The sequence below is a fragment of the Electrona antarctica genome (assembly GCF_951216825.1).
Source record: "Electrona antarctica genome assembly, chromosome: 9".
Taxonomy (NCBI): domain Eukaryota; kingdom Metazoa; phylum Chordata; class Actinopteri; order Myctophiformes; family Myctophidae; genus Electrona; species Electrona antarctica.
Genome location: NC_136790.1, coordinates 2,855,085 through 2,872,837, shown reverse-complemented (window position 1 = coordinate 2,872,837; position 17,753 = coordinate 2,855,085). Strand labels below are relative to the sequence as shown.

The 17,753-nt window shown below is 40.3% G+C and overlaps 2 protein-coding genes and 1 pseudogene across 4 annotated transcripts in view; 1 reads left to right on the top strand and 2 right to left on the bottom strand.

Annotated features, from left to right (window-relative positions):
* Positions 1-1,839, bottom strand: part of pank4 (pantothenate kinase 4 (inactive)) — a 52,074-nt gene extending 50,235 nt beyond the window's left edge. For both annotated transcript variants that reach the window (XM_079509365.1, XM_079509366.1), the window contains exons 1-3: positions 1,626-1,839; positions 1,089-1,171; positions 718-926 (exon numbers count right to left, since the gene is read on the bottom strand). In XM_079509365.1, the coding sequence (XP_079365491.1) occupies positions 718-926; positions 1,089-1,171; positions 1,626-1,749 (416 nt within the window). In that variant the 5' untranslated portion in view covers positions 1,750-1,839. The remainder of the gene's footprint in view (positions 1-717; positions 927-1,088; positions 1,172-1,625) is intronic.
* Positions 1,840-9,275: 7,436 nt separating this feature from the next.
* LOC306929656 (transcription factor HES-5-like) lies at positions 9,276-9,935 on the top strand (annotated as a pseudogene). Its single transcript has 2 exons — positions 9,276-9,397; positions 9,516-9,935. The product of its transcript is annotated as a transcription factor HES-5-like (transcript).
* Positions 9,936-12,814: 2,879 nt separating this feature from the next.
* On the bottom strand, positions 12,815-14,506 carry LOC306929454 (uncharacterized protein). The gene is made up of 2 exons (XM_079510000.1): positions 14,302-14,506; positions 12,815-13,857 (listed from the first exon to the last, which is right to left on the bottom strand). Exons 1-2 carry the CDS (start codon positions 14,352-14,354, stop codon positions 13,617-13,619), a joined length of 294 nt encoding a protein of 97 aa, XP_079366126.1. The 5' UTR covers positions 14,355-14,506; the 3' UTR covers positions 12,815-13,616.
* Between the last annotated feature and the right edge of the window lie 3,247 nt (positions 14,507-17,753).

Here is a 17,753-nt window from a genome sequence, read left to right as displayed (position 1 = left end):
ATGCCCAACATTGTTAATAAGCTTTGTTCTTTTTCATGCATAGAATATATCAGGGTAAAAAGCAGTCTGATAACTAGTGGTGGATATAACTAGTGGTGGATATAACTAGTGGTGGATATAACAACTAGTGGTGGGTATCGCCTGCAACCTTACGATAGATATGTATCACGATACAGAGGCCACGATACGATATATATCAATTATACGTTGATTCCAAAAGATTACCAATTTAGGGCTGGGTATTGCCAATAACCACACGATCGATACGTATCACGATACAGAGTGCTAGACCACCGATGACAAATATATTGTCAGACAGACATTAAAGTTTCCAAATCAATTTGAAAAACGTAGTGGATAACATTTAAACAAAAAGCCGCGTCACTGCATTTCCTGACATATCGAACTGGTAGATATGATTATAGAGGGTATGCGCATGCTTAAAGTGAATGGCACATCGAGTGGCAAAGCAACAGGCAAAGTGAGTTTAACATTGTTTAATGTCGTTTAATGCAATCAGATAGGACTTTTCTGTTTGGACTGCATGGGCTGTCAAGGCCAGAAAGTAGTTTTTGCCACTCAGTACTAGGCGTTCCTACATAACTGGATGATGATGTCACACGCATACACTATTGACAAATTGATTTATGAACCCACCCCTAATGACAGAGCATAGACGTCTTTTTGTGGCTGTTCAAAGTTCACTGGGACACTCACCTGAGTCCAAGTTTCTTCTCAATGAGGTCTTTGAACTTGTGTGCTCCTCCACCTGTGGCTTTGATCACTTTGGTGTCAGTGTTGACCAGGTGGTCTCTGATGAAATCCAAGCAGGTTTCAATGTAGGCATTTTCAAATTTGATAAAGTGCAGGCGAGCAGTGATCTCTTCCTGCTCGGATATTTCGTAAAGCTTGTCTTCTGCAGCATCCTAGACAAAAAATGAAATATACATATAAATAAAACACAAGTATGAGAGATTGCACAACTTTTACACCACAAGGAAGCAACAGTGTTTTGATGGTGTTGAGTAATAGTAAAAAAAAAAAAATGATTTTAAAAAGGTCCATGTGAGGCCACACACATACATTACCTTTGCAGAGTGGTCAAATGACCGCACTTTGGCCACTTTGTGTTGAACAGTGGAGTAATAGGCGAGCTTTGTTAGGGATCCACCTGCATAAAGCAATGCAGCATTTATTGCAGCGAGGACTGTAGTTGACACTCATTGACATTTGAGAGGCAGGCTAGTTAACAGCTAGAAAACAGACCTTTGGTCATTATGAGGTTCATTGAGAAAGGGCGTAAAATATCTTAGCGTTAAGGTAGGCAACTGGTGGCTGCTTTGGCTGTTTTGAGACTTGACTTCCCACATGCTAATGTGGCTAGCTAAACGGCCATTGTATACTTCTTAAAAGTTGATCGTGTGTACGACTTCAGCCACAGAGATAAACAACATTATGCACGCAGTCAAGGTGAGCCGCAGGTAGTTAATACGATCACTTTAATCTAAAGCCCAGTCTTGTTTATTTCCAATATAATGGCGTGTGTTGTCATTGTATCACACCTGGAACCAGGAGGACCAAACACATTGAACCGCGTCGTCGTTGTGTGAAATGATAAAACATACCTATATCTATCGCGAAGCACTTTGCGTTCTCCAGGTTTCGGAATATTTCGTCCGGTGGCAGAGTTATGCTTTTATCCATGCTGTGACTACTACTGCTCCTGTCAACTCGATCACGTTCCGCCATGGTGGCACACACTCACACACACACACACACTGAAGGCAGTGTTGCCAGATTCATTGTGCGAAATAAGCAGCCATGTCTATGAAAACAAGCCCAAAAAGAAGCCACTCCACAAATAAGCAATTTTAATCTAATGGAATTCATCAGCTATAAAACGGCCGATCTACAAGCGCACAAGCATCGAGATGCGACACGTTGTGACCTGGCATCGAATAATATTGGGAAAATATGTTTTTTTATATTATTATCATTCATTAGTATTAATAACTAACGCCCAAGTCCCTATATGTGATACTGGTTGCCGAGGAAGTTCAGACGTGTGATCAAAATAACTGATGTCCAAAAGTGTCCGTTGAGTAGACATTAAATTATATTTATTAGCCGCTCAAAGTCCTATACTTTGTCATACAAAATAAACACAACATAAATCATCAAACGCACAGGATACAGATCACCAGCCCTCATGAACACAGTCAAAAACTGGTTTACCTCTGCCACTGGCAACACCTGAGCCTGATTAGGGCCAGGGTTAAATACCCTCTCTCCCTGTAACCATGGCAACCTTGATTGTCAAATTGACAATGAAACCTAGAAACAATATGGTGGCTCAAGAGTCTATGCAAATGTCAGAACATCAATGTGATGCTCCATATCCAGAGCCTGGGCAGAGGCCTTTTGTGGTGGTTCTGGACAACCGTGGCGTGGGTCAGGACTCACTCAAGGCCGGGCACTGCACTCCCTGGGCCTGTGGCGGTGTGGTGTGTCGAATTTGAAGCCGGTGGGGCGAATTAGCCTGGCGCAGCCACACTTCACCCGCCCCTAATGCATATGCAGCGCAGTGATATATTAGTATCGCAACGCGAGGCTAAACGGATCTCGAGTTGCGTGGATTACAGATGTAAAGAGACTCAGACTTGGTGCATTTATAAGATAGATTTATAAGGTAGTTAGGTAGATAATAATAAAACACAAATCCGGTGGAGTTCTTGGCACAACATAGTCAGATGGGGGTTCGTGTGGACATGAAAACATTAGGAAACTACACTTAGTGTAGTTTCCTAATGTTTAGTACACTTTAGAAAAAAGCCTCCAAAAACTGCAACCTGCAACTACTATTTACAAGTAACTTCACAGAAAAGCAGGCCCAAAGTCGCTGATAATAAGCGGATATGGCAACACTGACGACGATCTGACGTAACCGCCGTTCGTTCTCAACGACCAATCACCGCACACGCACTTTTAGTGTAGGAGATAGGAGGAGTGTGTTTATGAAATTGTTTCTTTTCAATCTGGGATTTGTTTTTTTCCTGAACCTGTCTGAGATTTATTAGACCAGAGGGCTCTGGGTTTAGGCAGAGCCATAGAGTAAAACAGAGTTACGACAACTCCGTTCACTTCATGGGGCCAGTCCAATGGTGGCTCTTCTACATAGACTTCTATTGGCGAATAGGAAATGCAATTGCAATGCATTCCGTAAACTTCCCACCAGAAGTTTACGGAATGCATTGGAGTGATGGTCTGGGGACCCCTGGGGGTCCTCGCGTGGGTATTTTATCATGAACATTAGTGAGGACCAATTATAAAGATAAGTTGAAACGTGGTGAAGTAATCATAAACATGTTTGTTTATCTTTCATAAAAGTATGCCTTTCTGGCACAAACATCTTTGACCAATGTGGTCAATTTAAGACGGAGGTGCAATTTAATTAGTTTGAGTTGCTCCACTCTGTAGTTTTCTACCAGGGTCTCCAGAGGGCGATGTTGACTGGACTCTCCTCTTTGGTGATGCTGGACTGAACTGGAGACCTCAGCGGACCTCATGTCTCCTTCATGTTTTGATTGATTGATTGATTGAAGAATTTATTAACAGTTTGCAGAATTACAGTACATTTCAAGCACAAACTCAATACAAAGGCTGTTAACTGTGAGTGGACGACCCAATTAAGCATTACACTTGTTTCCAATAGGATGTTCTTGTCAGAGGATGACTGCAGGTTCTGGAAGTGGTCTTCTCTGGGACTGTATCTTCACCTCATCCTTGGACAGGAAGTGCACCACCTCTTGGACACACCTGGAGTATCCCTGATTGACAGGAGCTGAGTTGACAGGTTGATACTGCTGCTGTCGTCTCAGGAAGCAAACTGTCATCTCCAGGATGTCTGCTTTCTCCAGCTTGGAGTCAGCTTGTTGTTTGATGATCTCTGAACCCAGGAGAGACTTGAGCTGCTCAATGCTGCTGTTGATTCGCTCTCTGCGCAACTTCTCCACCAATGGTTTTCTTGTCTGCACTCATTGACAACACATGTTTAAATTTCACAAAATGCAGATCGAATGCTGATAAAAAAGGCCATATAATTAATAATGGTTTCTGAATTAGTTCAACTTTTCTCAAACTTTTTCTCAAACATTTTTTTCTAAGTGCTGGAGTTTGGGAGTGCTCATTGAATATCACTCAACGGCCCTGCGTACCACCTGTTTTGAATGTGCACATATTGCAGCAGGCAGCGGGAGGTTGCTATACTGATAACGAGCGCTTCCAAACTCTGATACTCAAATAATCATCTGCAAGGAATTTCTTGACAGGAAGTACAGTAGCTCATAACATGTCTGCGGTGGATTTTTATTAAACAAAAACGTTACAGATTGAAAGAGGATAATTCAAGCTTTTCCTACAGCTGCAATGTTGGTGATTTGGACGTTGTTTAATATAATTAGAGAGGACTTTTCTGTTTGGATGAATGGGCTGTCTATGGGAAGTATCACCGAATACGAGACTGCTCGCCCCTTTACCAACTCGCCCCGGGCGTACAGCCGGCGGAACAGCGCGGCCTGGTATTCCTAAAGTAATCTAAGTAAATTATGCTTAAACGGTTAAACCTAACCTTATTCCTAACCTCAACCTCAGTAAAACGATGCCTAAACCTAACCCTATTCCTAAACTTAACCCCAGTAAAACTATGCCTAACCCTAAACTTATTTCTAACCTTATTCTCAGTAAAACAAAATAAAGAATACAAGAACCGCCGCACCGAGCTGTCGGCGTGAGGTCGGCGGAAAAAAGCTGGGGCGAGATGGAATTGGGGCGACCTGACCTGTTACCGTATCACCTAGGTATCACCTTGCTGGCAAGATGGCTGCGGTCTGAATATGGCCAATAGCAGATGTTTCTCCCATCTTGTGAGTTGACTGGAAGTGGGTGTGTGCGTAAAGAGTTTCCCACACTGAGGTGAACAAAAGGACATTGAATGGACCTTTAGTGACGGCTGTTTAGCTCTACGTTGTCATAGAGACAGAGTCTGACATCGAAGCATCTGATGGTGAACGAAGAGTACCAACTAAGCAGTACGTGACTGAGTAATAATAAGAAGAACAATAAAACGAACCACACAAGTAGCCTACTAGTTAGGAATCAGACAAAGTGCACTATTAAAATCCACGTCAACAACATGCTTTTAATATGATAAGAACATTGGTCTGCTGGGTGACTGATGGAAAAAGCGGTTCTGTTATATACTGTTCTGAACTACTGTATGAGACTGTCGACAGTGTGATGCTTATTGTCCAGCGACTACCAGTATCTTGGGTTGCGTTGCATTGGTAGAAACTTAAAAAGGTCAGCATGACTGCACAGCAATAAGCTTGGACTATATTGTGCATGCTCAGATTGATGAAAACGTTTCGTTTTTTGTTTAAGGCATCTGTGTCAAACAGTTCTCAAAGCATTTTTATTTTATTTATTTTAATAAGTAGGGCCTACATTTAAACGGTAGACAGTACTTCACTATGCAATACTTGACTATCATATACTGGCATGTTATCCTAGGAACAGATATTTATGAAGACTCTGCTTTATAACGTTTTTTAATCTGCCTCCTTTTGTTCATTTCAGGGGCTGTAGCACGATTGATTGATTGATTGATTGATTGATTGATTGATTGATTGAATACTTTGCAAATTTGCAAAAAATAGTTTGCAAATAGTACAGTGGCACAATTATAAAATGGTCCTAAATGGATAGCACAGAGGGCTTGTTTCCATAGTGGTCCTGTGTATTAAATTCATATAGGTTTGGTTCCATGTCATCACCATGGCAACTCATGTCAAAATGGATGTTTGTCTGCAGCCCTAAAGTCACAAATGCTGCAACAACTGAACATTTGTTTATACATCCACGTATGATAACAGCATCCTAAGGTTAGCAAGGAATATCACCTCTAATACTAAGCATGTGTTGTATGGAGAATATAGGTTGCTACCTTCAGGAAGGAGATATGGTGTACCAGCATACAATAAGGTCAGACTAAAGAGGTCCTTTGTCCACCAGTCGACCTTGAGGCTTAATCAAGAGTCGTAGTAGCCACAGGATAATCTAAGCGGTGAATATTGCTCTTGTCTTCATGTCTTTATGTATGTAAATTGTCTTGTTCTTTGTGTTATGTCAAATGTGTGTACGTATATGCATACTTGGCTGCTGTGTCGCAAGACAAATTTCAGTGTGAACTGACAATAAAGTACTATATCATATCATATCAAAATGTTACGAAAGCCAACCTTTTTCACCAAAACATACAAAATTAAGCAATTCTTCACTTGTTATTCCACAAATGTCATCTATGTTCATGGCCTACAGTGTAGGCCACAAAAAACAACCAACTCAGAATCAGTCAATCCTATAAGACAGCCTGGCTGGGTAACCACCCCGGTCGTGGAATTAAATTAATTAGTATTTTTGTATTTTAATTCAGCGACCGGGTGGTTTACCAGGTTAAAAGACACACATATCTTGAAACACATTTTGCAAATACTAATAATAACTTTATTGATATAGCACAATTTCAAAAACAGGTTTACAAAGTGCTTCACGGTAACAATATAAAAATAACAATAAAATATACAGTAACATTAAAAAAGAATGTATAAACAGTGCAACAGGTTATAAAAAGGCTGTGCGATAGAGGTTTTAGAAGAGATTTAAAAGAGGACAGTGAGTTTGCCTGTCTGAGGTGACAACTCATGACAACACAAACAATATTTTGGACCAAACAAATAATTACAAAGAAGAAAAACAACAAAAAAAGTGTTCTAACCTGCCGTTTTTTCTTCTTTCTAATTATTTGTTCGGCCCAAAATTTTTTGTTTGTTGTCATGATTTGTCACGACTCGAGTTGGCTTTGTCCGCGGCGTAAACGTCTTTAAATAAATACTTTTTGAAATGTCTATGAGGAAAATGAACGGAGAATCATTTCCTGGGCCCTGGGGGGCGGGACTGCGACGCTCTATAAGCAAGCATAAGAGAGAACAGCAGAAAACCACTGTTGTAATTTTCTTTGTGGCCCTTGTTTTAAAGGATGCATAGTCTTTTAATGCTGTCAAATTAAAAAACAGGTAGAGAAATCGATTTGATACAATGGAAACGCAAATTAGCACAAAATGTAAAGAATAAGTGAGTACAGGAGATTTTGTAGACGTATAGCACTCTATAGCCTAACTAGTATACGCATAGTTTCATTATATAGATATTCCCATAGGTTCTACAGTAGTTTACGTATGATTCTTGAATGATTATTTTTATGTATTTGATGTATTACCATGTTTTGTTCTTGCTTACTGTAAATCGCTCTGGATTAAGAGTGTCTGCTAAATGCCTAAATTGTAAATTGTAGGGAAATTCCTCTCCAAAAGTGTGCCAATTCCCTTTTGAGAATAGTCAGGAGCTGGTGGGGTTGAGCACATGAAGAAGACTCTGACTCTGCTCCTCAGAGTTTTTCCCACACTCTGTTCATTGACAGAGCTCTCTCTAGACAATAGACGTGTGCCTATAGTTAAATGCTAATTCACCCCCACACAAGCAGCTCCCAATAACCCCCTGAGGGCAGGGTTTGTTGTCTAGAGAGTCTAGACCTAATACTCCTCAATTAGGGCAGAAAAAAACACAAATATTTTTAAGCAGACCATAAAAGTATAATGTACATGTGAAGTCAAATATAATAACTGTAAATTATTTATTTGGATGAAGGAAAATATAAAACAAATGTGTGTGTGTGTGTGTGTGTGTGTGTGTGTGTGTGTGTGTGTGTGTGTGTGTGTGTGTGTGTGTGTGTGTGTGTGTGTGTGTGTGTGTGTGTGTGTGTGTGCGTGTGCGCGTGCGTGTGTGTGTGTGTGCGTGCGCATTACCCTGGCTCAGGGTGGGATCTCTGTCGGTTCTCTGCTCTACATGTAAAGTGTCTTGAGACAACTTGTTGTGATTTCACACTTAAATAAAATTGAATCGAAATTATACAAGATTATACAATTTGTTAGATGCTAATTAATTTCACAAAATGTAATAAGAAAAGTCTAAATAATATTACAAATATGTTGTGAAATGTATAGAAAATAATGCCACTCACCATCTCCCACCACTCTGTCTATAAGGGTCTGGGTGTATTGTCTCTTCGGGGCCCTGTGAGTGAGTTTTCTCTGGTTTCCCACACTCTGTTCATTCACTGCTTTCATTAAGAAACAAAAGAAGTGTGTCTGGTTGCACATCACATTAACTATGGACTCAGCCTGGGAGTTGCACCTCACTGTCTGTGAATGGAAATTCCAAACATCAAGACATGTCCCTGCCAGGCCTTTGTGACAGGGGTCCCCATCAAGTTCCTATATGGAATGCAGACATTGCAAAGGATTAATGAAAATTCAAATGCTTTCTTCTCAGCTCAGACTTGTTGTTCTGCATACCAGGCTGTTTATTTTGACTGAGGGGATAAAATAAAAAATAATGCTTGGTGAGGTGTTGTCTAATATGGTACAACACTGGGGGACTTTGCTCAAAATGCAAAGCAGAAATGTAACAAAAATATGTAATGCGTGTTAGCATTTCAACAAGGTATAGTCATGTTCAAAATGAACACTATAATATGGACCCTATATAATAAATGCCAACTTAATGTTTATTTAATTATATTAATAAATTGGTTTGACCTATAATATCATTTCATTTTTTATATATAAGCTACTCTCAATTTTGCAAAAATATTAAGACCACCAGCAGAAACTGCTGAAGAATAAAGTAAAGGATGACATTCACAGAGGTTGCAAGTTAGATTGTAAATGTAGGGTAGCCTACTGTATATCTATCATGAATAGTGGCCGTATAAACATTATAGTTGATTATGAACATGAAATGTTATTTTATTTTTCTTATCTATATGTCAACCTCCCACGTGTGTGATGTGATGATGAGCGTGTGCTCAGTCAAAGGCATTGATCCCAACCATTAGACAGAACTGCTCTCTTTACAGGGTCACCACTTTCCCAGATTCACACAAAGTCTCTGTCCATCACCCCCCAGTCTCTGTCCATCACCCCCCAGTCGTCCACCTGTTCCCCTGAGATCTAACCATTGTCCCTCAGCAGTAAGAGCATGGAGCATGGTGCATTCTCAATTGTCTAACCAAGCTTTTTCATTGGCCAAGACTGTGAGAAAGTCTAACCAGACCCAGACCCACACATTCATATGTAGATTGGGGACTATAAATAGGAGGGATGAAACCAGTAGAGATCAGATTCTCTCTACAGAAACCTCTACAGCACAGAGATCAGCCATGGCCCCTACAATCACTTCACCAATCACCTCTTCTAAGGAGCTCCTGACTCTGAACCACAAGGTAAATTGAAGACTCAACTGCGGACACTAAAAATATTGTTCATAATTGGTTGTACTTGTTCAAATGTATGTTGTTCTTTAGAATGTGTTTATTAATGATGTCTTTCTTCTTTCTGCAGATAAGAAAACCATTGGTGGAGAAGGTACGCAGAGAGCGAATCAACAGCAGCATTGAGCAGCTCAAGTCTCTCCTGGGTCCAGAGATCATCAAACAACAAGCTGACTCCAAGCTGGAGAAAGCAGACATCCTGGAGATGACAGTTTGCTTCCTGAGACGACAGCAGCAGTATCAACCTGTCAACTCAGCTCCTGTCAATCAGGGATACTCCAGGTGTGTCCAAGAGGTGGTGCACTTCCTGTCCAAGGATGAGGTGAAGATACAGTCCCAGAGAAGACTGCTGGACCACTTCCAGAACCTGCAGTCATCCTCTGACAAGAACATGATGGAGACATGTTTTCCTCAGTCGAGGTCTCGAGTTCAGCCCAGCATCACCAAAGAGAAGAGTCCAGTCAACATTTCCCCCTGGAGACCCTGGTAGTTAACTACAGACTGGAGACAAATTTCAATTGACCATATTGGTCAAATATGTTTGTGCCAGAATGGCATACTTTTATGAAAGAGAATTCCTTTTGTACAACTAGTTGTACATACAGTGGACTTAAATCTATCACCTCATTTGAGGTATTTGTATTCTTTTTTTCCCCCTTTTCTTTCTTTGTTTTTTCTCAAAATGAGAACAGTTGATTTATTTTTGCTTTCTTAAATGTTTTAAGGAATTCAATGTGTTTATATGATCATCATTTATGGTGATACACCATGTGTACCTAAGTAAGTAAATGTAATGTAACCTTTTCTTCCCTGTGGGAATATTTAGTGTTGATGACATAATTTATCTCCTTGATGGAGATACTATTTGTGATCATAATATGATTCTTTTTTGAGATTTGTTTTTCCTTTTTAAGTTTAGATATTGATATTCAATATCAAACTTGATAGAACATAACATCTTTCATGCGATAAAAAATAAAATCTGTATTTTTAACAGATTGAAGGATTCTCTCTTTTGAGAGAACTGCTCCAGACAAAATGTGCTGAATTTTCGCTCTGTGGGTGACAGCACTCCTACCTTCAATGAAGTAAATGTTACTGTTGTTTAAAACAAATTGTTTTAAAAAATGAATGTATCTCTTCAAACCAAGTAGATGCGAATAAACCAATCATAAAAAACAATGAGTGTCCTCCTTGTGTTATTTTGTGAACCCCAGTGATTAGTCTACAAAATATTTCTTCTTTTTCCAACAAGGTAATATAAAACATAAACCTAATGTTAGGATGGTAATGAAAATGAATTATATTTGTATTGGTATGACTATGACTGCGACGGGCCACAGATACCTTAAGCAGGGGCTGCATGCGGCCCGCGGGCCGCAGGTTGAGTAGCACTGTGCTAAACTATTGAAAAGGCCCTCATAAAGGCCAGTGGTTCTCGACATCGGCTCCAGGGACCCCAGCCAAAAACGTTGAGGACCGCTGCCCAGGCTGCATGCCCTAGACCAGGGCTGGGCAACGTAGATGATGGAGAGGAGCCACTATATTTCCACACTCACTCCCTAGGGCCATATATTACTGTCGTAGCAAAAATAGCCGATCTACAAGCTCAAAACGCGTCTCACTGCGACGCGTTTTGAGCTTGTAGATCGGCTATTTTTGCTATATTCGAATTGAAATCTTGAATAATTTTTTGCTATTTTTGAATTGGAATCCTGAATTATACTTGTGTTGAGCAATGAGCTACTAATTTAGACTGAAGTAATTAAAGCGGGTCATGTTTGCATGTTGTGGAATTGTAACAGCTGAAACCAATATTATATCAGTATTCTGACATTAACCTGAGGGCCACATTAAGTGAAGGTGGGGGCCGCACAGTTAAAAGGTTAAAGCTCTATATCGTGATAGTGATCATTGCTAGAGAGAGAGTGTCTCTCCAGCTCTCTAACAAACAGAAAATACATTTTCAGGTGGGTTGCCAAATTCAGTATACCCATTTATCAGTTTTAATGTCATAGTGTTTGATGGATCTGTAGATCTGCTACTTTGGTATTTTTTGTGGACATGTGTCAAGTGTTCATATTTTGTCATCTTGCCCTTTGACCATCAGTTTTATCATCAGCCTACGGCCTGCTTACTCTGGGTGACCTGACGCCAAGTTAAGACTCACTGTCTGTCCCCAGTTAGCTTGAATACTGAGAGGTCTATTTGGATAAACACTACATGTATTTGACCTTGGTGCCCAGTGAGAAAGTAGATAGGAGTATTTCTCTCTGTCTCTGCTAGCAGGGAAAGAATGTTATCAACAGGTTGCCTGGCAACGCCAGCGTCCACGCTTTCCCGGTCTATGGCCATCAAGGACGGAATTAAGGAAGCTGTCCCAATATCAGTACTTTTAAAATACTTTCTGTGTACTCTTTGAGTACTTTCTCAAGAGTAGTTTTATAGTTTTAGCCCTGTGTGGCTCAGTAATTCAGTATAATACAGTCCTTTATATCTTTGGTCCCTTTTGCATTTTATATGCAACAAATGGGTTTTATCTTAATTATAAATCCATCAGTGTTCCAGTTTCAATTTTGTCTGCTCATTTTCTCACATCCAATTGAAGTTATTTAATAAATTATGTATCCTATATCCGTTCTCTCTCACTCCTGATTGGATGAAATTGGTATCCTGACCTGAAAAAGCATTTTCTGTTGTGTTTACAAAAGAGCCAAAGCGCCACATGGTGGCGCTATGAGCTTGTAGATCTGCTATTTTTCAATTGCTAAAGTATAACATAATGCTTAGTTAAAACACCAAGAAGGGGTTCCCGCCCTTAAGTATTGAGGTATTGAGTTTTACTTTTACTTCCTCTCCACTACATCTCAGAGACAAATATTGTACTTTTACTCCACTTACTTTGTAGATTTTGATGGCATACAGTAACTACTTCAGTCCTATATATACATTTCGGCCATTTGAAAATAGCTGACCAACAAGCTCACAATGTGTCGTAGATGCGCCGTGGCTTGTAGAGCTGCTATTTTCAAAATATGTATATACATTTGAAAACGTGAAATGGCACATTCTGCATAATGAATACTTTTACTTTTAGTACTTTAAGTACATTTTGATGCAAATACTTTTGTACTTTTACTCAAGTACATTTTGTGTAACGGAGTAGTTCTATATTGCAGAATTGATACTTTTACTTAAGTAAAAACTTTGAGTACTTTTTTCCACAACTGCCTACCACAGGTCACAGTGCACAGCCAGAGAGAGAAGGATGAGGCTGACAGGGCACTGCCGTACCGAAGGATGAGGCTGACAGGGCACTGCCGTACCAAGTGATGTCAGACACATGAATGGGAATACTACAGTTGGCATTTCTTAATTTCTTCTTTAATTGTTCGAAAATTTAAATTAATCTTTTTTATCACCTCTGGTGATACAAAAGAAGGACATAACAGTAATATACAGTAATACGTTAATTTTCAATAGAAAAAAAATGTCTTTATATGAATTAATGCAATATGCTATACCGTAAGTCTGTATTTACATTTTCACACAAAGAGTAGACGAGCATTATTCTGTTCTGAATGCATATATGCTACACAACTTTGACCATTTCAATCCATTCCTACCTTTACTGATTTAAAAGACTAATCCTAAAACGTCATGTTCTCAGATGCAAATACCGGCATGTTGGGGCATTAGATATTAGCCTACATCATTTGGTTGTCATTGCGTGCATCCAAAACATCACACTGTGTGAATGCATCCGATACATGTATAAAACTCAGCAGCTTCACCATTTCTTGCATAGTCATGAGTCTTTGTTGGGAACTTTGGGAAGAGGAAGAAATGGCCACTCTATACAAAGCAGCACAAAGAACAGAGCAGAATTTCTGTTATCTGCTCATCGTGAACCTCCTTCACCTTTGACCCTGAAGTCCATTCATCCTTCCCTGGTAGAGTAGATTGATGGTTCATCCTCTGGGGCACAAAAGAGATCTAGAAACAACCTTCAACAGTTGGAGCATCTTTTGTGTGACAGCAGGGTCTTCGCTCGAATCATTTTGACATCATTCTGTCGCTCTCTTCACAAATAAGCAGCAGAAGGGTTCGCTGTGATGCATAGAAGTCGAGAGAAAACCAATATCAATACTGTGCTATAAACACAACTAAACTAAAGGCACAGTCGTGCTACGTCTTCGTCTGCCGTGGGAAAGAGACGTAGGATGTCTCTGGAACATCTAGAGTAGCCGTTGTGTGACAGCAGGGTCTTTCTCAGAGTGAAGAAGGACAACGTCTTCTCCAGGAGGTCTGAAGCAGGGATCCCGTTCTGCAGGTGTTCTCCGATCAGAACCTTCAGCTTCTCTACGCCCGTGCTGCATTTCCTCTCCAACATGTGGAGTGTACATCTGTACCTGTGAGAATCAGAACAAACATGAATACTTAGTTTCTAATGACTTACATTTTAATCACATAGAGCTCACTATAGGTTCAGTCAATACACAGGCCTATTAAACATTGCCATAACCATATACAGTTCTGGACTAATGCAATTAACTAATTACAATTCCTATAATAAAATCATATAGGATTGTCCAATGTCTGATTGTCTGATTTTACATCCTTTACAATCCTATCCCATAGGATTTTTTTGGACTATGGCTATAGTAACTAAGTTTGAAAGAAACAAAACATTCAAAAACACTCAAAAAGGATTTTATCCCCGCAAGGATTGTGTGACGTAAAATCATCACACATTAATTTATCAATTTACAGTTAAATTCATACTCTGGATTTGGCAATGTGTGAATGAATGAATGACGCATGCAGGTTGAAGTTTTAAAGGAGCCATAACATACCTAATGTAGTGGCTCTTTGTGGAGTCCTGAAGAGTGAAGTCAAAGAAAGCCATTTTCAGATGAAGGTCCTCAGTTTACGGTTTTTCCTTAAGAAATATTTTGCTCGTTTGGCGCTTGTTATGCGCTGTATAGTTGATCTCGTATGAGTCCAGAGGGTCTTCTCTTATATCTGCTGTATCTTCCCTCTGAATCCATGCTTCTTTTATCCTCATGGTCTCTGCCGTCCAGCCAATCAGAAAGCCCAGAGTGTGGGACAATAGGCTGAATTTAATGGAACAGGTGGGATGTTGTGTAATAAATGCCCTTCATTACAGGATCAGCTCAATTATTCTCTGGGAAAGTGTCAGTACGACAGAACCCATGTGGACACAAGGCAAGCTGTATTGCTATCCTGATGTTTAACACAGAGGATGTAAAATAAATTAACAGAACTCCTGAGAACAAGTCACTATAGTCTGGAAGAACATGTAGGCCTAAAGAATGATTATATACTTTCTTCAACATTTTTGTTAATTCCTTCAGAAAATCCGCACGCACGCACGCACGCACGCGCGCGCGCAGCGGTGGCCGAACGGATTGCGGAGCAGTCTTGATACCAGAAGGTCGCCAGTTCGAATCAGCGGTCCGACACGTTAAAATTACCACCGCTGAAGTGCCCTTGAGCAAGGCATTGAACCACTACCATGAAATGTTCTATGATCAGGGCCTGGCTGTAAACAAGTTCTTGAGCTTAGCCCAGATACCCTGGGTAAATATAGTAACTTTGCTTTGCGCACACACACACTCCCGCCAAAATGTCATTAAAATGTTGTTTTTTCTTTCATCAGTGAGCTGCAGCTCGGACAGATGGTTTATATCTATAGCCTACTGGCCCTTTAAGCCTGTACCTCTGTCCTTAGCATGGGACCATGCAGTCCTGGGGCTTTCTGTCAGGGCCGACGACACACTTCCATTGTTGAGCGCGGCTGACAGCCTGCATACTGAAGTGTGGGAAGCCGTGTGTGGCTGTGGCTCCCAGCTCCGCAGAGAGGAGGGCGTGTGACCAGGGCACGCTCAGACCTCGTGCAGGGAGGGAGAGCCAGCTGTGGGTCAGATCAGACGAGAGAAGAGAGAAGAAACCTGAGACTCTGCACGGATAGACAGAGTAGTGATTATGGTGATACATACTTATTTGCAGTGGTGAAAACTGAAAAGTGACTATGTACATTTCCTTAAGTACTGTGCTTAAGTACAATGTTGCTGTATTTGTACTTTACCTGCAGTATTTACAATTTACAATACTTCTACTCCACTACATCTCGGTTCAAAATGTTGTGCTTTAATTTACTGCACATACATGTCGATTATAGAGCGTCGCAGTCCCGCCGCCTACCATGGACCAGGAAATGAAACCCAATGCATTTTTCCCATAGACATTTCTTAAAGTATTTATTTAAAGACGGTTACGCCACGGACAAAGCCAACTCGAGTCGTGACAACTCATGACAACACAAACAATATTTTGGACCAAACAAATAATTACAAAGAAGAAAAACAACAAAAAAAGTGTTGTAACCTGCCGTTTTTTTCTTCTTTCTAATTATTTGTTTGGTCCAAAATATTGTTTGTGTTGTCATGAGTTGTCACGACTCGAGTTGGCTTTGTCCGTGGCGTAACCGTCTTTAAATAAATACTTTAAGAAATGTCTATGAGGAAAATGCATTGGGGGGGGGGGGTCTGTCATTACGTAGTGCTATCATACAGAAGGAATCTGCCCCACTTCTGGTGGAACTGATCTATCCTATTTTTCATAGAGAATGATACTCTTTCATATGATGCTGTACTGTTTAGTAAGTACAATGTACAATGAATACTTTTACTTTTGGTACTTTAAGTACATTTTGAATTCCGGACCTTTACTTGTAACAGAGTATTCTATATTGGTAATATTGGTACTTAAAATTAAGTAAAAAATGTGAGTACTTTTTCCACCACTGCTTATTTGTGCGCTGGTGTCCAAAAATATCCAGTCACAATATGTTATGTAGACCTGCAGACAGAGTCAGAAAGACATGATGGACCGGTGGCACAGTTGGTAGTGCTGTCGCCTCACAGCTAGAAGGTCCTGGGTTCGATTCCCGCTCGGGACGCTGTGGGTGCTGGCGGCGTGTTTCCTCCTCCACGTCATCAGTGCCCATACCTGAGGCGGGGTTGGCGAAAGGGCCTTTCTGTGTGGAGTTTGCATGTTCTCCCCGTGTCCCCTAGGGTATAGGTACCCTCACAAAAAACATGCAGTAATCCTGGTCTCTAAACTGCCTCCCCCTGGCCAGCCAGGGCGCCTGATGGAGGGGAAAGGAACTGGTTGGAATAACGTGCTCCTTCCACGCGCTACGTCCAACCAGGGAAACTCCCCCCTGTCAGGTGTAAAGGAGCAACTTGGACACTCAGGCATGAAGGAAGCATGAGTTCAAGTCCGTTGCTCTCCCCATGTCCCCCATATATGGGGACTAGGTTGGCGGAGGGTGTGTACTGTGTAGAGACCAGGATCACGTTAGATAATTGACACAGGGGTGAAAAAATGGGTTACAAAATCGTGGGATAAAAATTTAAAAAAAGAAAGACATGATGGATGATGGAAATGACATATTCCCTATAATACATCGACATAGTAAACTCCTGAGTGTAAAAATAGACCCAACCCGTTGCAGTCATACCCGGTTGCTATAAGCACACTGAGTTACAACAATAGCCACCGTGTGCATGTTTTAGGCATATCATATCATATGCAAATACAATCAACATAAAACAACACATATACTGTGTAGGGCTAAAGTGATTAGGAGGAAAGTACATGCACTTGTTAAACTGCTTGTAATGTAACGTTTTCCTGTAATGTTTTGCAATTGTGTTTAATGTCAAGAATAAAACAGTGGACCAGCAGCACACCAAAACATACCAAAAGCTCAAACCAAAGCTGATAAATCAATGTTTTATCAGTCCCAATGCAGTGATAAGGAATCCATGAGAAATAATATTTGTAGTACTATATCATATTTTAAGAATAGTTCTATATAGGCCTATACAGCCTGCTGTTGATTTAACTGTGAGAGTGTTTAGTTAGAGTCAATCATTTATTATCAGGAAGAAATTCAGAAAGGGCAGATTTCCAAGACATTTCCAAAAAAGAGCAATCAAGATTTATTTTGGAAGATAAAGAGGACTTTAAGTTTCCTTTTCACAAAACATAATTCTTGGTAAAACATATTTTTACAGTTCTTACATTAACCATGGATAATATATTGAAATAAGATAATCCACTGGCATTAATTAAGACCTAGTCAATAACAGCATTATAATGTTTTTGAATGACAATGCTGAATCAACATTGTCTTTTCCCCCTGTTATTTTTATGGCATTGCTCTGGTGTCACTGCATGGGAACCAGTGCTGTGAGAACATGGAGGCTGTCAAAGT